General features: G+C 43.7%; 2 protein-coding genes across 2 annotated transcripts; both read right to left on the bottom strand.

The window, feature by feature from the left end:
- Positions 1 to 841: 841 nt before the first annotated feature.
- Positions 842 to 2727, bottom strand: LOC308087163 (receptor-transporting protein 3-like). Its single transcript, XM_080430875.1, has 2 exons — positions 2597 to 2727; positions 842 to 1234 (listed from the first exon to the last, which is right to left on the bottom strand). The coding sequence occupies exons 1-2, from the start codon at positions 2602 to 2604 to the stop codon at positions 868 to 870; spliced, it is 375 nt and encodes a 124-aa protein (XP_080287001.1). The 5' UTR covers positions 2605 to 2727; the 3' UTR covers positions 842 to 867.
- A 2580-nt stretch (positions 2728 to 5307) lies between these two features.
- On the bottom strand, positions 5308 to 7008 carry LOC308086975 (receptor-transporting protein 3-like; the record flags this gene model as incomplete). Its single annotated transcript, XM_080430616.1, has 3 exons — positions 6845 to 7008; positions 6026 to 6119; positions 5308 to 5559 (listed from the first exon to the last, which is right to left on the bottom strand). The coding sequence occupies exons 1-3, from the start codon at positions 6988 to 6990 to the stop codon at positions 5308 to 5310; spliced, it is 492 nt and encodes a 163-aa protein (XP_080286742.1). The 5' UTR covers positions 6991 to 7008.
- Positions 7009 to 23376: the final 16368 nt, after the last annotated feature.

The following is a 23376-nucleotide window of genomic DNA, read 5'->3' as shown; positions in this document are numbered from 1 at the left end:
GTATTGATATCAAAATATACTTAAAGTACTAAAAGTAAAAGTACTTGTAGTTTCACAAGTTCAAAATGTGTGAAAAATCTTTTGAAAATAGCCGATCTACAAGCATTGTGTTCAAACTGCTATTTTCAAATGGCCGAAATATATATTCGGCTGAAGTGGTTAGTGTAACTAGTAATTAAAGTTTTCATATAATTGTATTGGAATAAAAGTACAATACTTTCCTCTGAGATGAAGTGGGGTAGAAGTAAAAGTATTGAAAATTGTAAATACTAAAGAAAGTAAAAATACCTAAAACCTACATGTACTTAGTTACTTTACACTACTGGATTTCACCCCCACCCCTTCATGGTAGGGGTGACATCTGATGGACACATGAAAATAAATTAAAAAAAGGTTCCACTTTGTTTTCTACAAAATGATTAAAAATAGTTTTAGTCCATTTTCAACTTATCAAACATTTCGAACCAAAATAGTTCAACCTGTGTAACGTGCTGCTGTTGCTGCTGTTAGTGTGCTAGAAAACCACAGATGCTTTGCAGCGAATGCAAATGGCTTTCTCTTGTGATTCCAGTTGTCTGGGCTTATTTGCATTTCATGCAACGTATCATGGAGTGCTGACTTTGTGTCACGAAGCAAGGTATGACAAGGAGGACTCAGACCCATATTAATCATATTCATAAAAGTTGTAATTTATTTATTTCATTTGGATGGAGAATTTAGGCCACAGTGCACAGTTTAAAATATATATAACTAGGCCTAACATTCATATGCATACAGTATGACAAATGAGAAGGCAAACACAAGAGCGGATTTATAAATAGGGTTGGATTTCTGAGTGACTCAAGGGATGACTTCTTGAAAATAGATTCATAAGTTCAAGTCTGAAAACATGGTGGTGAAGTCCTGGGTAACGTTACAGATGCCCTGCATGCAGGCTTCACAGTGGGCAGGCTCGTGGGGTCCTCTAACTTCGGCGTTACGAAAGGTCCAGTTCCTTTCGCCCACATATTCACCGTAGCACTTTTCCCTGATCTTCTCCATCAGCTTCTCCAGGAGGACTTCAATGTTCTCTGAGGGGAACCTGGGGGCCTCCATAGGGGCTTCAGTGCACCGCTTGCATTTCTGACGAAAGCGTCTGACCTTAACGGTTCCCTTCCCCGCCTCCAGGCGCATGTGGAAGAGCACCATCACCCTGTTAGATGGCCAGCCTCTCCTACACTTGGAACACGTGTACCTGAATAATGAAGACAGTTATTATTATTATTATTATTAAAATGTTATATACACAGTAAAACCTGGAGTGTTAAAAGACGACTTCACCCATTTTCAACCTGTTCAAATTGTTTAAAATAAAGTACTCTGTCTGTGTCTCATAGGAGGACTGTGGACACCTCAGAAACCCGCCTACCAGTGACATTCATCGTAGGCACACTTTTTTTCCTTCAATTTTTTAAAATGTATTATTGCAAGAACAATTGCCTCCATTATCGCATGCTAACTTTCCAGGAAGAGAAAGCCTGCCGTTTCTCGATGATGTCACTGGTAGGCAGGGTTCTGAAGTGTCCACAGCCCTCCTCTGAGACACAGGCCCAGTAGACAAAAATGTTGTCATATTATCATGAGCTTTAGTGAGGACCAGTTATGAAGATAAATTCACTCTGAAAGTCAATGAAAACTAGAAAATGTGCTCCTCGGAGCACAGGTCTCCGCCAGGCGAGTACTGTTCCTGATTAATCCTGTCTTACCTATTTATATTACATATTGTAATAACACACACACACAGAGGGTAAAACTCTCCTGGCGGAGACAAAAATCACACCCAGTGTGAAGTGAGCGGTGTTATTTAGAAACAACAGTGGTCATCACAGTGATGGAAGCTCACTTAAAAGAAAATATATTTTTTTGAAGTGCGTGGTGCTATTTATAGGTTATTATTTCATCATGCGTCTCGCTAGCCAATCAAAGCAAAGGGTCTGAATAGAGTCAGCCAATCACGGTACAATATTACATATTGTCACGTGTCACGTGAAGCTTGACCAATGTTAGCTTGGCTGTGACGGACACACACACGGAGGGTAAAACATACTCTCCACCATGCCTTCGGCCTGGCGGAGACAATAAATGAATAAAATAGCATAAAAGACAAAAGGTCCAAGTGGAAAAATCTCTCTTTACAATACATAATCCAGTCTCAACATATTGACATGCCATACACAGACACTCTACTGATTTGGATGACTAAGGACCTTCATGCATCCCCTTTAAGCCATAATTTAACATTAGTCTAACCTCACTGTAATTCTAAAACTAGCCTTAATGCTTAATGCTGTAGTCCTTAAACTATATCTGAAAATCAAGGACAGAAATCTGTGGCTGTTTGTGAAGACATATGCTTTTCACAAGGATAAAAGCAAATTAGAACAGAGCCAGAACAAACACGCACACACAACACGCACGCACGAGCGCACACACCAACACACACACACACACACACACACACACACACGCACGCACGCACACACACACACCCTATGTGTACCCAAAGAACATTTCCACAGTAACATTCCTTTGATAAACAACAACAAAGCAGACTAACCTTGCCATTGCATGTCTGATGTACTGTTTCCAGCCATGGCTTAGACTATCTTTCACAATAGAATTACTAAACTCCAAAGTCCAAGAATCATCGGGTCGATTCAATTCCTCGATTTTTGTATTAAAAATACTCGTCCACTCCTCCAGTGCCATCGTGGATGTCTGACAGAGAGACAGAAGAATCCCTTCAACTGATGAATGCAGAGTACTGGAGACTTGTTTACACAGAATCCTTTTATATCAACCTGCTTCTGTTATGGAGGAAATGAAACTTAAGATAGAACCTTCTCTAGAAGTAGTGTTGCCAGATTTTGCAAGAGAAACAAGGTTCAAGGTTGTGTTTTATTGTTACAATACATCTTGTGTGCAGGTACATAAGAGTAAAACTTATTTTTGTTTGGCTTCCTTCAGACAATGCAGCAGCATAGGTAGTAATAATATTTAAAAAGCAGACAGGTCTACGAAAACAAGCCCTGAAGAAGGCTGCATGATCACACACACAGGGGGGTCCCCAGGAAGAAATGATTTAATAAAGCATCAAAAGCAGTTGAACCACTTTAACCGTATACATCAGCTATTTAAAATAGCCGATCTACAAGCTCACAACGTGTCACACCTGCTATTTAAAAAAAAGTAGTTTTGGAAAATAAATTGGATTTTAACTACACAGATCTTGTATCCATGGGGGTCCCGGGCAAAAATATTTTCAGAAGAGGGTCCGCAGACAAATACATATTAATTTAGGGCGTCCTTGCCATGAAAATGTTTGAAAACCATCTGGAGCAACATTAGAAAGGAAGCCCAAATAAGCAACTGCACTTCAGAAACAAGCCCCCCCCCCCCCCCCCAAAAAAAAAACAACAACCCACATACCAATATTTACAAGCAACTTTACAGGAGAAAACAAGCCCAAAGTCGCTTAGAACAAGCAGACTTGGCAACACTCTCTAGAAGCCCCTCTAACTTAAAGTAAAGGGATTCTAGGTAACTTCGGAGATCAAAAAAAGAAAAAACTGTTGTCAAACAGTTAGTACCGTTGACTGACAACCCCTTCAGCCAATCACCAGTTCAATCCCCTTCAGCCAATCAGCAGCTCCTTTTCCCCATCCCCAGCCAATATGACGCAGGGGGACTTTAGAAGGGTCCATGCCGAAAATAGATTGCTAATTAGAAGAAGTTTGAGAGCGTTTTAAAAACGAAAGTAAAAAGTAAAAACTGCCCACAGAAAACAATGGCGGCTCGTTCCATTTTTGTCGGCTGCACTCGGTTCCACTCGGTTTCACTCGAACAGTTCACACGGACACGGACGCGCACGGACGCGCACATGCGTGCCGTGCGTTTCATTTACGTCCCGGACACCCAGATGTCAAAACATAAACAGTAGGGAAAATACGGATTTCAGAAAGAGGACTGTGTTTCAACGCAGGAAAACACCCCAGCATCATTATATAGTGGCTGATAGAGGGGAAAAAATGCAAAATATTGATATATACATATTTTTTTAATTTTGGCTTAATGTTGCCTAGAATCCCTTTAAGTTTCAGTTTCAGTTTACGACCAGTGAGTGTATGGGATGGGTCGAGTTGTTTTGTTGTCAGATGAACAGCTGACAAAACAAGCAGCATGACTCATTATTTGAGAGCTTGTGAAATGATGATGAGGCAGTCTGTACTGTACTGTATGTATGTATGTATGCCACTGCATTCTGCCAGCAATGACTCAATGCAATGTCAGCAAATCACATCAGAAGGCCATGAAAGATCATATTTGATTGAGATCTTTAACTCTATAACTGACATACAGGTATGATGCAATTGGGGGTAAAAGGTCAAGGTCGAGACAGTCTGTTATTGATTAACACAACACACAACTTCATAACCATCTATGGTTCCCGCTCAATTATGCACACCTAGTTAAGTGTTGTCTATTTGTTTTATGTGGTGTTTATTTCATGTTCATATTTATTTTTTAAATTACTTTGTTTAAAGGCAGAAGAAAATGCATTAGACACATCTGTTGAATGTGGATGTATTTATATCACATTACTATGCACATAAGACAGTGAATATGAAAATGAATGACAGCAAGTCAGCTCATGCACATAATATCTTTTGACTTCTTATGATATTGTACAGCATTAAACTAGATGGCCACAATAATTCAAACAAATACTTCAGCTTTCTTATGAAAAAAAAGTATAATAATAAGGAAAAATAGAAATAGTAAGCAGGTTTATAAAGTGCAAGATAATGCAGTAAAGTGTAGAACATAAGTAATAACACATTGAAAAGATACTGTAATGTAACAGATAATCACAAATGTAAAGGTAGCGTAACAGGTAAAAAATCATTAAGGGGAGCAAGTATTGTGATCTTGGGCCTTCACCAGCGAACAGTTTTTCAGTGGTTTTCTATTCAGTTACTGTATTTGTCATGGAGGTTTTGAGTGTGTTTAGGTGTCATTCACCAAATTACGATGGTCGAAAGGTCGAAATTCAGTTTGTCCCCTGATCAAGCAGGCAGGCTCTATGCTCAATGGTATAAAAAGAAAATCAACACTAAGATATCAGGCATCAGGTCCTAGTTCAAAAGTCCTAGTTCAATTTAGCGCACAATTTAGGCATTTAGCAGATGAGGGGCCACACATGGGTCCCACACAGTGGAACAATTTTGGGACCCAGCTTTAAAGCTACGGCTGCTTATCTTATGACCTTCAGAATCGCCTCTTCCGCCACGTACACACGCCCTGCTTACAAGCCTCACAGTGGGACGCTTCATGGGGGCCATCGAGCTCTTTTTTGAAATACTTTTTGTACTCCTTTTTGGCCGGCATTTCATTGTAAAACTTGACCCCGATCTTCTCCATCAGATGATCCAGGAGGATGTTGATGTCGGCGGAGGAGAAGCGGGCCTCCTCCATCGGGGCTTCGCTACACTGTTTGCAGTTTTGGCGTAAAGACCTCACCTTGAAGACAGGGTTAAGCAAATATCACTGGGGTTGGAATTTAAGATAGTCAAAGAGACAGTGCACTCAGTGCCCTCAATATACCCTCATACCTGTCAAACTACTTCTCCAACACCCACAGCCACAACACCAGAGGGAGCGACCATGATCTGGCACCCCCCACATTTAGAACAAACATGGGAAAGTTCTCATTCTGCTCTGAATGCCCTGACACCATCCATTAAAGGATGCGAAACACTGGTTTCTTTCAAAATGGGCCTGACAAAACATCTATCAGGAGACCATTTGTTGTTGACAGGTATTATTGTGTTAATTGTGTATGCTATCTTGATTAATTGAATACATAGTCCACAATGGAAACAAGTCCCCAGGGCCTTTTTGTGTTATCCTTTGAGCTTTAATGTCTTACTGTTCTACGTGCTGTTTACATTTCTGACTAATAAAGTATTCAATCAATCAGTCAAACCTTGGCGGTCCCCTGGTGGCCCGTCAGGCGCATCTGGAACACCACCACGGCCCGGCCTGACGGCCAGCTTCTCCTGCACTTGGAACAGCTGAACCTTTAAAGAGAGAGGGGATGATGCATCAATGCTTTTGTTGTTGTTTCTTTATTGATTGATGTTTGTATTCAGTGGTTCCAAAACTGGGGTCGATCGGGACCCCCAAATCACTTTGGGGGGTCTCCAGATGATGAGCTTAATGTGCATAAACATTGTTTTCTCACTCAACAGCAAACAAACCAACATAGAGTATAAGTGTATACAGGGTATCTGCACATTTCTAAATTTAATGACTTTTTAGACCTCTAATGCCAAATTGGCGAAATTGTCAAATATTACATAAGAAAAAGGCAAACATTGTGAAAATAGCTGATCTACAAGCTCACAAGGCCTCTCTGTTTTTTTCCGGCGCAGTTTTTCCCCCTTTTTTTGACGACGGGTTCCCGGATTGAACTATTGAACTTGTCAGGGTGGGGGGGTCCCCTGTTAAATATGATTATTTGGGGGGGTCGTGGCCTGAAAAGCTTGGGAACCCTTGTTTTTATTGACAAAGATTTATATGACCATATATTTGTACTGTAACTGTACATATTGGCCAAAAGGATCAAACACAAAAGGAGAGCTTATTTCCATTGTGGTCCGTCCAAATGTGTATGTAAACTGAGTGCATATGTTGTTAACTTACTAGTCAAGTAAAATAGCAAAGAACAACCTGTCACTACTCAACTTTTAATGAAACCTATGCAATTTACAGTGTATCAGAGTTAAGACAGTAGGCTACTGACCTTGCGAATGCACCCTTTTGACATTGTTTCCAGCCAAAACTCGGTTTGTTCGGCACAATATTATCATCAAACTCCAAACGCCAAGAGTCACCTGGGTTGAGCTTTGCTGCTTTTGCCTGGAAAATGCGCATCCAATCCCCTGACATGATTGGCAGAGAAATAGAAAGTCTTGTGTGTGTGTGTGTGTGTGTGTGTGTGTGTGTATATAACTTCTCCAGGAGGATAATGTGCTGCCTGTGCAGTTACTGCATGGTGCATCTTATTATAAGCACATCAGGCACTCCTGAGGGCAGGGTGTGAGTGGCTGTGTTTTTTGGGAAAATGAAACTAATAGAGTTCCTTAGGTTTCTGTTTCAGTTCATGCTAGAATTTAGTTTTTTTTTTAATCTATTGCTGATAACGTCAATAAGATTAGACACTTGTCCTTGATTAAATTCATATTAAAATCGATATATATTATAAAATGATAATATATTAATTATAATATAAAATTATTATAATTAATTAAATTATGAATTATTCCTGGGACTTCGTGAGGAATGAGCAGATCATACATTTATTTTACACCTAATAGGCTATATCAGTTATATAAAGATGAAGATTTGTGTTTTAATTCAGTCCTTGCTGAGAAAAACAAGAATTTGCTCTTGACTTGAGTAGCCTATTTGACTCCCAGGGGAAAATAAACCTAAAACTGTTCCACTGTTGTGTTGAAATACTGCCACCTGCTGGAACAACTATATACTATTATGTCACCAAAATGTGGAATGCCCTACCACCAGCCATCAAAATGTGCGAATCACTACCCTCCTTCAAAACCACCATAAAAGACCTGTCTGCAATTTGCAACTGGACCTAGTCTTCCTAGTAGACTAGAAGACCTAGTCTTCTAGCTTGCCAAAAGAAATGACCCCCCACAGTTTTTCTGTAAATATATTCTTTTACTGCTCCTAGTATTGATGATTTCTTGGTAGTAGCCTATTGTACTTTTGTATATGTCTATAACATCTGTACTCTACACTTATATTTTGAATGCTAGGTTCAGGGGTAACAGGAAGGGTGGGCACGGGCACCAAAACATTCTGGGCACCAGGCGAAACTGGGCATCTAGGAAGAGTGGGCACTAGGGAAATGTGGGCACCAAAACAGAGTGGGAACTAGGCCTCGGAAAAGTAGGCACTATGGACATATGGGCACCAAAACAGAGTGGGCACCTCGGAAGAGTGGGCACTAGGGAAATGTGGGCACCAGACCTGGGAAGAGTGGGCACTAGGGGCCATCCGGCATCCGGGTACCAATATTTTTGAAGTTTTGGGGTTTGTGTCCACAGAACACGTTTTCACCAAGCCCCCAGAACAGTGAAGCTGCCTTCGCCTGGTGGTCAAATCTGGGATAGCAACACTTCCGCATTTAAAATGCTACTGCGCGTAAGTCTACCGTTAAAACCTAATAATGTCCCTTCAAAGGCTCCGTAAAGCCTAGTGCGCCTTTTCAGGACCCAATATATCGACCCAATGTATGGTAGCCTACTTCCGGGTGCTTCAAACGCCACTGAGCAACTTTCATAGAAATTAATAGCTGGGGTCAGGGCAATCCGCCCTCTAGAAATAAATCTATGATTTGCACCTTTTCATTAGCCCTTTGTTGTTTGCTTCCTATTGTGAAAGATATCACTCCAGTAGATGGCGGTAATGCAATGCCCAGTGACGACGCTGCTGTCTGAGCTACATGCTCATAAGCAACCCAGCTAAAATTACAACTTTTACAATTAAATGGCATCGAAGCAGGACCAGACTGGATTCTCTAGAATCCTGGCTGTGTAAATCAGAGAAAGATGCAGAGACAAAAACCTAGTCTAGACGCCGAGATGGAAAGTCGCACGCGAATTAGCTCTCGCACTGGATTTGCTTCTCATCTTCATCTTTCTGTGGACGACGGATTCATTCCTTGAATCTACACAGAATCTACACCTGATGGAGACATAAAAGGGGAATCCACGGGAAATGAGAAACGAAAAACACTCTGATTTCTACCTGATCGGCGCTACTGTATCAACAAAACATCTGGGATTCGCGGCTGGAGTTCTCCATACACTCCTGGCCATGAATTCGGCTAGAAAAAAGAACGCACCCCCGGCGGGACGCATGGACCGAAGATATTTAATCATCCTTTTTCTTCTCCTGTCGGGTGATATCCACGTTAATCCAGGCCCAATTACCACCAGGCAAACTTCTGCCCGTTTGGCGAGGGAGGAAAACTTTGCCAACGTTGCACGTTGCTAAAGCTGCTAGCGTTGCCAACGGCAACATCGAACAACAACAAAGCCAGGCTGCAACAAAGAGCTTCCGGATCACCGGAGCTAACGCAACCAGCGTTGCTACTGAAGCTAGCTACGTCGACAACACCAATGGCTCCCCACCAACTCAACTAGGCGAATCAACCCAAATGATCAACCGAAACACCCACGTTTTTTCCACCGCAGCCGTCGACGAGGACGCTTGAATGAATGAGTGAATGAATTTATTTATATAGCGCTTTTCCAAACAAGGTTACAAAGTGCTTTACATATAAAAGGGCAGCATAATAACCACACAGGTTAAAACAACATACATAGAAGCAACACATAATCAATAGGTCACATGATTACAACAATTAATAATGAAGAAAGAGCAATTAAAAGCTGATAATATGAAACCCAAGAGCACAAGGCAAAACAGCTAGGAAAAGGCCTTAACATAAAGGTAGGTTTTTAGAAGTGATTTAAAAGAAGACACGGATCTTGCTAGCCTCAGCTCTATGGGCAGGGCATTCCAAAGCGTGGGCGCCCGGAATGCGAAAGCCCGATCGCCCCGGGTGACGAGATTAGAATTAGGGACTGTAAGGAGAGCCTTACCTGTGGATCTAAGGCTGCGCCCAGGTACATAGGGGGCCAGCAAGTCTTTGATGTAGCTGGGGGCCAATCCCTGCCGGGCTTTAAAAGTTATCAGTAAAATCTTAAAATCTATTCTGAATCTAACAGGTAACCAGTGAAGTGCAGCTAGGATGGGTGTAATGTGATCACGTTTCTTAGTGTTTGTTAGTAGTCTTGCAGCTGAATTCTGTACCAGTTGGAGGCGGGAAATTGCTTTTTTACAGAGGCCAGAGTATAAAGAGTTACAGAAGTCCAAACGTGATTAAATTAATGCGTGAATTACCTTTTCAAGGTCTGCTGGTGATAGAAAGGGTTTAATTCTGGCAATGTTTCGTAGCTGGAAATAACATGTCTGAACAACACGTGTGACTTGTGGGTTAAAAGAAAGGTCTGAGTAAAAAATCACACCCAGGTTGCGGGCTGTATGCTTGACATTAGATGATAAGCTACTAAGCTCTGACTGGAGTGACAATGTGGAGTTAGGGGGACCAAAAATTATTCTTTCCGTTTTAGTCTGATTTAACTGGAGGATTTTTTTTGCCATCCATTCCTTAATCTCAGAGAGGCAAGAAAATAAGTTGCTCATATTGCCTGCAGTACCGGGTTTTAGTGGTATATAAAGCTGCGTGTCATCTGCGTAACTGTGGAAATTAATATGGTATTTATGAATGATATTTCCAAGGGGGAGCATGTATATTGAGAACAAAAGAGGACCCAGAATTGATTCCTGCGGGACTCCACAGGTAAAGGGGACCCGGGAGGAAGAAGCTTCCCCGATCACCACAGAGAAGCTTCTATCAGAGAGGTAGGAGCGGAACCAGTCCAGAGCTGTTCCCTCGATGCCAACCCATTTTTCGAGGCGGTCTATTAAAATTACGTGGTCGACAGTATCAAAAGCGGAGCTAAGGTCAAGGAGCATTAAAATAGAACAGTCACCGGAATCTGCATTAAATAATAAGTCATTTGTCACTTTTAAAAGGGCAGTCTCGGTGCTGTGACCTGCCCGGAAGCCTGACTGCAGCTCCTCAAAAACACTGTTAAAATTCATAAAAGAAATTAATTGAACAGAGACACTATCTTTTCTAAAATTTTTGATAAAAAGGAGAGTTTTGAAATAGGTCTAAAATTACTTAGAACCAGGGGGTCCAATGATGGCTTTTTCAGCAGTGGTTGGACCAGAGCGCTTTTGAGGCTGGAGGGAAAGGAACCAGAGGACAAGGAACGGTTCAAAATGGCCAAAATTGTTGGGCCAATAGTGTGAAGGACCTCCTTCATGAATCTGGTGGGGATAACGTCTAACGGGCAGGAGGAGGTTTTCATATGGGAAATCGTGTCCTCCAGGGTTGCCAGTGAGATAGGATTAAAATGAATAAAATGAGATGATAAAACTGGATAATCTGAGTGCTCTCTGGATACAGCAGAGAGCTGCAGCCTGATCCCCTCTATCTTGTCCACAAAGTGGAGAAGGAAGCTTTCACACATCTCTGAGGTGGCCTCAATAGGTACACTGGGAGATGGGTTGATGGCAGCCTCGATAGCCTGAAACAGCACTCTGGGGTTGTGGGGTTGAGTAGCAATAAGTTTAGAAAAATAAGAATTTCGGGCATTCTTTACAGCTGTCTGGTAGGCAGACATCAGATTTCTTAAAAACAGGTGAGAGGAGGTGAGCTTATCCTTTTTCCACTTTCTTTCTGCTCTTCTGCATTGCTTCTTAATTTCCCTAGTATGGTCATTGAGCCAATGCAGGGCGTTTGGTTTTGCATATTTACTTTTAAAGGGTGCTATGGAATCAAGGATTTCAGAGCAGGTTTTATTAAAAACACCAACTAGTTCGTCGACTGATTGCTGAGTGCCAGCCGGAATGTTGGAGGGGACAGCTAAAAAGGCCTGACGGAATTGGAGACTAGAGTTAGTTTTAAAAGCCCGAGAGCGGGAGGAAGAGCGGGGCTTGGGTGCAGGGGAAGGGAACAATGTCTGAAACAGGACAGCTTTGTGGTCCGAGACAGCATATTCAATTATCTCCATGTTATTGAGTGAGACACCGGTGGAGAGCACAAGATCAAGAGTGTGACCCTGTGAGTGAGTAGGGCCAGTGACAGACTGTACTAGATTAAACGATTCATACAAGGTTATAAAATCCCTGACTATGACAGATGAAGATGGACAGCAGATGTGAATGTTAAAATCCCCAGCCACAATCACCCTGTCATATTGGGCTATAATAAGCGATAATAAATCTGAGAATTCTTCCAAAAGACAATTTTGGAGGCCTGTAAATAATCACACATAAAAGGGGAGACTTCCCATTAAGAACAAAACTGAGAATCTCAAATGTGGAGAAATTGCCAAAGTCAACCATGGAGCATTTAAAATTGTCTCTATAGATTACTGCAAGGCCGCCACCGCGTCCTGATGGTCTGGGCAAATTAAAACAGGTAAAGTCAGGGGGGGAAGCTTCTGTAAGAGATGCCGTGACACCAGGGCCCATCCAAGACTCGGTCATCATAAATATATCTATTTTGTTTGACATTATAAAATCCTGACAAATGAAAGATTTATTTTTTAGAGCTCTGACATTTAACAGGCAGAGTACAGCAGGTGATGAGATGAGTGGAGTGGGGGTAACTGGATTCTTGTGAATAGGTCTGATTAAGTTAAGATTATTAGCTTTATGAGCAAATGGAGTGCTCAGACAGGGCCTATTCCCAATGATAACTGAAATGAGGTTGGTGTGACTGGCTGAAAGGCTCACATTAGGGGGAAGTATATGTAATGGACAGGGACGTTTTGGGGAGTCAGGAATATAACACACAACGGCAGGACCCACCAAGTTGGGGCTAAAAACTGTGGTAGGTGAGATCTGATTCGGATCATGCCGCGGCTCATATCAGGGATTAAAAGCTATGAAATTAATAAAATTCTCCTGCAGCACTTTAGTTCCCTTGCTGTTTAAGTGTACACCATAAGGATAAGGATAATTCCTTTTAACAGGTCGTTCATGAAAGTCTTTGCGGTCTTGTTTCCAATGAGAACCTGTGAGCAATTGGGGTTAAGAGTCTTGCTCAGGGACAAATTTCATATCATCGGCACATATGCTGGGATAGCCTGGAATCGAACCTGGGGCAACCAGGGCCAGCTCTGGTTCCCTAGGCGGGCTCACTAACCACTCAGCTATGGCCGCCCCATCATTTTTATACAGGTTAGACGCCAGAAATAATCAAAGTTAGAAACAAAATCGTGTCCCAAAGCATTGCAGAAATTTTTAAGCCACAGGTGGAAACTATAAAGCCTACTAAAATGTTCCGGTTTGTTGGAGAGAGTTGGAAAAGGGTCCGACACAATACAGCGTTTTCCTAGGCTTTCTATTGTGGTGCAGAGAGATTCCATGTCAGCCCTCATCTGCATAGATTGTTTACTCATGACGTCATTAGCACACACGTGTGAGATTATAGTGTTAATGGTAGGATGCAGCTCAACAAGAGTTGGAACAAGCTTTATTAGATCTACTATCTTTCCCCCAGAAAGACAGTAGGTAATAGCACCAGGGAGAGTTAAGTGCCTAACTAAGGAGTCGCCTATTATTAGAATGCCTGGGTTGCTGTTATGTTTGTTGATGCCATAACAAACCAGCCTGCTAGAAAACTGAGCTAATATGCTAGCCCGGTTAGCATTAACACTGGACGCGCTAATATCAGCATTGGAGGTGCATGCAATAGTATTGGCCATGGAGGAGATTGGGGGGTCTAATAGAGCAACATCGGCAAAAGTGGAAGTAACAGGATCAATGGTGGAGTTGGGGATTATCGGTGGAATGTCAGGCACAGGCTGTTGGGGGGACATACGAGGACGCTTGTCCCCAGGCGGAGCCGGCGGTGACTGAGAAGCGCCCGTGGGCAGAGTGGGACTCGCGGGGCGCTTTTTACCGACTGACCGCTGAGATGCGGGTGTGGAACTTTTCCTATGACCCGTTCCTCGGATTGAGTCCACCCGGTGATTCAGAGATGGAATCGGCGAGAGGACAGACCCCTGTGGAAGTTTGGCCAGAGGGGAGAAGGCATTGGAGATTTGAAAAGTGGTATCCAAACTCGCGTCAAAGAGGGGGAGAGATGCTTTTTTGGTGGTTCTGCGGCGGCCGTTCCTGACAACTGTTGCCCAGGATAGGTGGGAAGGCGAGGATCCGTTGACTGGGGCAGGCTGGGCGGTAGTCGCAGCGGCGGATGATGACTGCAGGCTACCCCCAGGTTCGATGCTGGCCAAGCGGTAGCACAGGGCTGTCTTCCGCAGCAGGAGTCCTTCGATCTGGTGCTCGATTGAACGCAGTTCCCCCTCCAACTCAGCGACCTCCATTAGTGGTGTCATTTGCTGTTAAAAACAAGAAAACCACAACCAGCGAACGGACGAAAAACTGGCACCGAGCAGTAGGGAACCAACGGCTGCAGAACAGCTGGATAGCGGGGAGCGAAACTTACTGGCCCGGGCTCCTTTCGGAGCCCGTTGCGTTGAGTCAGCGACGTTCAGTTTCCAGCCCGGAAAAGTAGGAGAGAAGGAGATAATCTTACCGTGGAGGGCCCCAGAAGGGCCCGCTGCGGTTGTATCGTCTCAGGTAAGTTCTTCTAGCCCGAGTTGGCTATCCTTGTAGAGGAGTGATCTTCAGTTTGTAGCCTACCACGCTAAGTTCTGTGCGGTTCTATCATGCGATATTGGTCATTGTCTTTGGTTGTGTTTGAATATAGGCTCAGCAACCATGTTCTAAATGAGTGTAGTTTAAAAGAGAGAAGCTTAAAAGAGAGTTAAAAACAGCATAGAGTTGTCAGGTTTGACAGCTGACAGGGCAGCAGAACTCAGAGCTCAGAGCTACCTACCACCGACGTGCCACGGCGATCAACCGGGAGATGCAGCACAGACGAGGACACGGAACCAAGGAGTCACCTAGCTGTTTTCACTGAAGCAGAGGCCCTGATGCACCGTTTTCAACCTACGGTTCGTTCCACGGCCAGGGTCCTAGCAGAGGCCGTGCTGGGGCCCCCGCGACCCATCCCCCCACAACCCCCCACAAATGGCTGCTTACGACGGAACAAAGGCTTTGATGGACGCTTACGCCTCAACACCCCCCTCCCCCCTCGATACTGCTCCTCAACGTTTTCTCTCAGTGGATAAACATCTCTCCATTGAACAAATGAACAAATCTTTTGGTGTAGGCTTGCACATGATCCACCTCAATGTGAATTCCCTTGTAGGAAACAAGCTAACACAAATCAGGCAGATGTTTTATGATGGTAAGGTTGACATTTTAACTTTCTCTGAAACTAAACTTGATCATACGATAATGGACTCTGAGATTGAAATTGAAAACTACAAACTCTTCAGAAATGATAGGAGCATTAATGGGAGAAATGGGGGTGGTGTATGCATGTATGTAGTACATAATGACAATGACTGCATCCTTCGCGAAGACCTGAAGGATAAAGCCATTGAAGCTGTGTGGGTCGAGATCATTTTTAAACATGCCAAACCTGTGCTAGTCGGTACCATATACAGACCTCCTAACCAGACTGATTTCTATGAAAGACTTGAGGAGTGTTTAGCTAAGGTGGAATATGCGGAGACGATACTTCTTGGTGACTTTAACACAGACATGCTCCGTAAGGAAGCGTCAGTGTGATGGAGCTGTTTTTCCTTATCACCCACACAAAGTACCAGACACTTTCATAAAGAGGCGAAAAATAAAAAACAGACTCAGAACACAGGCAGCCATTGGGTATAGTGAAATATCTTGTATTCAGACAGAGAGAGAATGGAATGTTACAGTGTCACAGCCAGGTATGGTAGGCATCATCGGTCGTCGTCTCTCTGAAGTTTAACATAGAAAGCACTGGACTTTAACAGCGTCCGTTAACATAAACATATGACATCATAGGATGTGACATAGATGAGTTTCCGGGCGAAGGTGGACTTCTTGGATTGGATGAGAGTGATGATTACGTCGTCGTCAGATGAGGATGATGATGGTAGATGATGAAGATGATGATGATGGTGTGACAGTTTATCTTTGGACAAACAGCGTCCACATGTCTGGGTCAACACGTTGACCTCGGCTCTGATCGGTCACTGGTCAGTGGTGATTTCGTGACACTGAAGGAAAGGTTAGCGTAGAAAAGAACACTGATAGGAAGTGTTCTCAAAACAACAGATAGCCACAGAAAGCCTGTAGCTAGTTTGACCTTGCACAGAGAGAATAGGAGTACAGAGTACATTTAACATGACTGGATTAGGCCAATATAACATCATCATATTAATTTGACATTTAAAGCAGGTTTAGGACACTAGACAAATTAGGATCAATCAAGATTAACTCTATCACAGTGTATAAGTCATTCAAGGGGTTTTGTCATCGGCACTCATTCCACCAGCTGATCACTCAGCCCACAAGGCTGTGTGTTTCCACTCAAACTACCATAGATCTCATTCTAACAACGGACAAGGACAAAATCCTCAATAGTGGTGTTTCTACCTGTGGCATATCTGATCATAACATGATCTTCTGCACCAGAAAGAAACGTAAACCTAAGACCGGTTACCACAAATCAGTCACGATCAGAGACCTCAAAAACTATAAGAGTGAGGACTTAGATCACAGGCTAGAGGAACTGGACTGGTCCGACATACTAAACAGCACACAGGTAGACGAATCTTGGCTTGGTTTCAAAACCAAATTCATTCAAATTTTGGACAGTGTGGCTCCCATGAAAACCATCAGGGTCAAAACCCGCTCGGTACCATGGATGAATTCGGACATCCTTACTGCCATGAAAGTCAGAAGCAAAAAGTGTTCTGAGTTTCATAAAGGTAGGATCAAACTCGCCAAATGTTTTAACAAGGGTCTCGAATCCCACGTAGCTAAACTTGAAAAAGAAAAAAACAAGCTAAGAAACAAGTTTAATGGCATGCTCCTATTAGCAGAAAAAAGCTTCCTCGATGACAAAATTGAGGAAAATCAAAGCAAACCACGAGAGCTTTGCTATTCAACAACCTACTAGGCTGCAGCAAGAAATTGAAAACCAGGTTTACAAACATAAGCCTCAAGGTGAATGACACTCTCACCACATCCAAACATGAAGTGAGTAAAATCCTCAACATATTCTTCACGACCATAACCTCAGATTTGGTTGAAAAACTACCCCCTCACTCTGGGTGCTATGGTGAAGAGTATGTTGACTCATTTTACGAAAAACAGGGTGTACGCAAAGATAATTTTAAACTCTCCCCTGTGAAAACAGAAGAGGTGTTTAAAAAATTGAGTGCTCTTCATCAACACAGAGCCACAGGCCTCGACAATATCCCCGCCAAATTTCTAAAAGACTCAGCCGCCTCCATTGCTCCAATCATTACCCACATAATAAACCTCTCCATCATACAGGGACGGGTCCCTAACGATTTCAAAAAAGCAAGGGTGACCCCTCTGTACAAAAAAGGAAACAAATTAGACCCTGGCTACTACCGCCCTATTTCTATTCTTAGCTCCATCTCGAAAGTCATGGAAAAAATAGTCTATGAACAGGTCGATAAGTATCTTGCCGAGAAAAATCTAATCTACAAATTCCAATCTGTTTTCAGAACAAACCACTCCACTGACACATGCCTTCTCTATTTGAACGACTCTATCAAACAAGATGTCGACAAGGGCAAATATTGCGGCATGGTCATGCTGGACCTCCAGAAGGCCTTTGACACCGTTAATCACCCAATTATGATCAATAAGCTCAAAGCAATAGGTTTTGATGATACGTCAGTGAACTGGATGAGATCCTACCTGGAAGGGAGGGAACAAGTGGTGGAAGTAAACGGCACCCAGTCCCCCCCCCTCCCTGTGACTTGTGGTGTTCCTCAAGGAAGTATACTAGGACCTTTACTGTTCCTGATATATGTGAATGATATGTCATCAGCCTGCGACTGCAAACTGTTCCTGTTCGCAGATGACTCGGCCCTGCTAGTCTCGGACAGGGACAGGCTGCAGGTTGAGAAAACTCTCGGCTCTGAACTCAACAAGATCTGCATCTGGCTCTCTGACAACAAACTTTCACTACACCTGGGTAAAACTGAATCCATCCTCTTTGGGTCCAGTCCTAACCTTAGTAAGGCAGAGAGTTTCACGATCAAAGTGGGTGATGATGTCATCAAAAGAAAGGATGAAATTACCTACCTGGGCTCCATCTTGGTGGCAAACCTCTCTGGTAACAAAAACGCCGAAAAAGTGATCAAAAATGTCAACCAAACAACACGCTATTTGTGGAGGATTGTCTAGTCAGTAAGAATACTCTGAAGATTCTTGCAGGGGCCCTCATTCAAGGTCATTATGATTATGCATGCACTTCATGGTATCACAACACCTCCAAGGCCTTAAAAACAAGGCTCCAAACATCCCAAAACAAACTTGTAAGGCTACTTCTTGGCCTCAATCACAAAACCCATCTAACCCCTGCTCATTTTGCTAGGATTGGATGGCTTAGGGTTGAGGACAGAGTACAGCAACTTGCTATGGGCCTGGTCTTCAAGATACACCACAACATTGGGATCCCCCTGTATTTGTCAAAATACTTCCAAAATGTTAATGAAGTCCATGATCATAACACCAGAGGCAGCTCCACAATCATGTTCAACCCAGATTTGGCTCAACTAAGGGAATGAACTCGTTCTCATGCTATTCATCAAAAATGTGGAATGCCCTACCAAAAGGAGTAAAGGAGTGTAAAACCCTACTCACTTTCAAAACTGCCCTAAAGATACACCTTCAGGAGGCTGCAATTCGAAAATGGCCCCTGTCTAAGTCTTAACCTACCCCCCCCCCTACCCCCCCCCCCCCTCTTTCATTTTCTTCTTTTGTATATTTTTTTGGTCTCTCTTCATACCAGTAACCTGAAAGCTGATTGTATGACATTCTGTATAGTAGTGTGTATATCTGTCTATCTCTTATATGTCATCATGATTTGTGTGCATGGGGTTCTCATCTTAAACAAGCTGCGTGCTTAACTGAGTCTTCCAGTTTAGTAGACCTTGTATTGTGAATTTGTACTTCCATGTACTGTGATTCTCATGTCTTACTAAATAAAAGTACATCAATCAATCAAAGACATCAGCAGGGGTAATGTAAGGCTGCAGGGTAACACTTCATCATAAGGTGCGCATTCATACAATATGGTTGCACTGACAGGATGAATGCAGGAAAGGTGGGCACCATTATTTGGGGGAAGAATCAAGACTGGGCACTAGGGAAGAGTGGGCACCAGAGAAATGTGGGCACTTTGGTGGGGAGAAGAGTGGGCACTTTGGGGGGAGAAGAGTGGGCACTTTGGGGGGAGAAGAGTGGGCACCAGAGAAATGTGGGCACTTTGGTGGGGAGAAGAGTGGGCACTTTGGGGGGAGAAGAGTGGGCACTTTGGGGGGAGAAGAGTGGGCACTAGAGAAGAGTGGGCACCAGGAAGAGTGGGCACTAGTGCGCTGGCGCAATGCCTGTGAGACTGCATCCCCGTGCTGTCACACACGCTCAGTAGCCTAGTCTTAGCCACAATTAAAATAACTAGAACTTCGGCCGCGCTGCGCGCGGCCTCAGCTCTATCGCCCGCGCCCACATAGCACCTGCGCCCACACAGCGATCTGTGCGCCCGCCCTGCACCCCTCCTCCACCCCCAATGCGCAGTATTGAGAGCCCTGACGTCACAACATTTGGAGTGATGGCCACTGCACTCTGGTTGATTGGAATACACCTAGGGCCCAGGTACTGCTGAGATGAGAGAGGAGATGTGTATGTTAGACACAATATGACTCTGAGCAGGCATCACAGTGTTTAAATTGCATCTGGTGAAGAAGAGACTTTATTTTCCTATGTAGGTAGTATTGTGTAAATACTGTATGTACAGTACAGTACAGTAGAGTACGTACTGTACTGTACTGTACTGTACTGTACTGTACCTGCACTGTACTGTACTGTACTGTACTGTACTGTATGTACTGTACTGTACTTGTACTTGTACTGTACCTGCACTGTACTGTACAGTACTGTACGTACTGTACTGTGCTGTGCTGTACCTGTACTGTACTGTACTGTACTGTACTGTACTGTACTGTACTGTACGTACTGTACTGTACTGTACTGTACTGTACGTACTGTACTGTACTGTACTGTACTGTACTGTACGTACTGTACTGTACTGTACTGTACTGTACTGTACTGTACTGTACGTACTGTACTGTACCTGTACTGTACCTGTACTGTACGTACTGTACCTGTACTGTACTGTACTGTACTGTACTGTACTGTACTGTACTGTACTGTACTGTACATACTGAACTGTACTGTACTGTACTGTACTGTACTGTACTGTACTGTACGTACTGTACTGTACTGTACTGTACTGTACTGTACTGTACCTGAGCTGTACTGTACTGTACTGTACTGTACTGTACTGTACTGTACTGTACTGTACTGTACTGTACTGTACATACTGTACGTGTACTGTACTGTACTGTACTGTACTGTACTGTACTGTACTGTACTGTACTGTACTGTACTGTACAGGTACAGTACGTACAGTACAGGTACAGTACAGTACTGTACCTGCACTGTACTGTACTGTACTGTACTGTACTGTACTGTACTGTACTGTACTGTACGTTACCTGTGCTGTACCTGTGCTGTACCTGCACTGCACTGTACTGTACTGTACGTACTGTACCTGTACTGTACGTACGTACTGTACTGTACCTGTACTGTACCTGCACTGTACTGTACGTAGTGTACTGTACCTGTAATGTACGTACTGTACATGCACTGTACTGTACGTACTATACTGTACCTGTACTGTACGTACTGTACTGTACTGTACTGTACTGTACTGTACTGTACTGTACTGTACTGTACTGTACTGTACCTATACGTACTGTACCTGTACTGTACGTACTGTTCTGTGCTGTACTGTACCTGCACGTACTGCACTGTACTGTACTGTACGTACTGTACTTGTACTGTACCTGTACTGTACCTGTACTGTACCTGTACTGTACTGTACCTGTACTGTACCTGTACTGTACCTGTACTGTACTGTACTGTACTGTACTGTACTGTACTGTACTGTACTGCACTGTACTGTACTGTACTGTGCTGTACTGTGCTGTACTGTGCTGTACGTACTGTACTGTACTGTACTGTACTGTACCTGTGCTGTACCTGTACTGTACTGTACCTGTACTGTACCTGTACTGTACTGTACTGTACCTGCACTGTACTGTACTGTACTGTACTGTACTGTACTGTACTGTACTGTACTGTACTGTACTGTATTGTACTGTGCTGTACGTACTGTACTGTACTGTACTGTACTGTACTGTACTGTACTGTAGTGTACTGTACTGTACCTGTACTGTACCTGCACTGTACTGTACTGTACTGTACTGTACTGTACTGTGCTGTACGTACTGTACTGTACTGTACTGTACTGTACTGTACTGTACTGTACCTGCACGTACTGCACTGTACTGTACCTGTACTGTACTGTACTGTACTGTACTGTACTGTACTGTACTGTACTGTACTGTACTGTACTGTACGGTCTGTACTGTACTGGGGGGGAGGGGGGGAGCTGTATAGACCAAGGCAGCGCATGTTTCTGTGTGCTCTGCAGGGGAACGAAGGTGCTGAGGTTTTGTGGCAGATGATGATGATTGGCTGTTAAAAGAACCCTCAGGAAGTAAATTGCAGCTGGCGAAGTGATTTGCATAAGTATTGGGGCATAATGCGTTTGTTATTGATTGTACATCCTGCAAGTACAGTAACGGTATGGGAAGCAGCTGTAAACACAGGCAGAATATTGAGGAATTTTGGGGGAAAATGTGGAGTTAGTTGGGCCATGTGTCTGCTCGGCCATGAGCCTCATACACTCGTGTACACTCCATGAGTGTGGCCGCCAATTATGGTAGCAGGATAATTATTTTAATTGGTTGGATTGACGTTTATCATGTTCTGTTCATAGACTGAACATTGCTCACCTTACCATTAACCAATAAGAAAACATGAACAATGCCTGTATGTAAACAACTGGTCATTCATTTATTGTGAATACAAATTCAAAATAGAGACCATAATCTGTACACCTGTACATACAGCACATCACCAAACATACAGTCCTGTGTGTGTGTGTGTGTGTGTGTGTGTGTGTGTGTGTGTGTGTGTGTGTGTGTGTGTGTGTGTGTGTGTGTGTGTGTGTGTGTGTGTGTGTGTGTGTGAGTGAGAGAGAGTTCGTGAGCGCGCACGTATCCGCGTCTACGTGTCTTCACGTTTATGTAAAATCAGGTTGTAGTGTGCCTTGCAAAATAATGTAGGTATGACATTTAGAACACTTGGGTCTTGTCAAGAACATGTCTTATAACAAATAAGGTAGGCCTACGAGAGGTTATTTTCAAATGACTTCATAGATGTGATCCTGTCAATATCAATCTTATAAAATATAAGATTGATATTGACACACATTGTTCCTTTTGTGGAAATGTGGACGAAACTATAGCTCATTTAGTCTTATACTGTCATGTCTTTCGGATTGACTTTAATAGGCTACAACACTGATGATACGTCCCAGGTGCATCCATGTGATGTTTTTCGTTATAGTTATTCTATTTATAGTGGCTCATAGGAATTTATAGACTACGTGACAACCAGGAATAGTTTGGTGACCACCGGAGAGACGGGTGACAGCCGGAATGTAGACGGCATCCGGGAGCAGTTTGGGTTGGCGCCCCAGTCTGTGTCTTCCGTGAGGAAGAAGCCCAACAAATCCACGGTGAGGGCTTTGGGAGGACCATTCAAGTAAGACGCAAGGGAGACTGCAGTACCACCAGCCTGCAGTACCACCAATGTGATGGTGTCACGGGCCAAGACACCATCACACCAGAATGAAATGTTTGGAGCAGGGGAGTCTGGTGCAGCGCACAGGTCCTGGACCTGGTGAGACGAAGGAGGAGCCCGGCCAGGAGACAACCCACAGAGCCTAGTCCCTCCACGTGCCAGAGCCTCCCCGAGTCCCGGCAGAGTATTTCCGGAGAAGCGGACTGAGTGGCCCTGTCTTGCCCTATAGGACTGACCGTGGGTAGCTACTGGGACGTAAGTCGGGGCTTGATCAACCCCGGCTGGGTCACCTGGGTGAGGGTGTATGTTGCGAGACCCGAAACATCCTATGACCCCAGGCTACAACACTGATGATACGTCCCAGGTGCATCCATGTGATGTTTTTCGTTATAGTTATTCTATTTATAGTGGCTCATAGGAATTTATAGACTACGTGACAACCAGGAATAGTTTGGTGACCACCGGAGAGACGGGTGACAGCCGGAATGTAGACGGCATCCGGGAGCAGTTTGGGTTGGCGCCCCAGTCTGTGTCTTCCGTGAGGAAGAAGCCCAACAAATCCACGGTGAGGGCTTTGGGAGGACCATTCAAGTAAGACGCAAGGGAGACTGCAGTACCACCAGCCTGCAGTACCACCAATGTGATGGTGTCACGGGCCAAGACACCATCACACCAGAATGAAATGTTTGGAGCAGGGGAGTCTGGTGCAGCGCACAGGTCCTGGACCTG

Source organism: Gymnoscopelus braueri (assembly GCF_963280865.1).
Source record: "Gymnoscopelus braueri genome assembly, chromosome: 6".
NCBI lineage: Eukaryota > Metazoa > Chordata > Actinopteri > Myctophiformes > Myctophidae > Gymnoscopelus > Gymnoscopelus braueri.
Note: the sequence above shows the minus strand (reverse complement) of the source record. Positions and strands in the feature narration are given on the sequence as shown.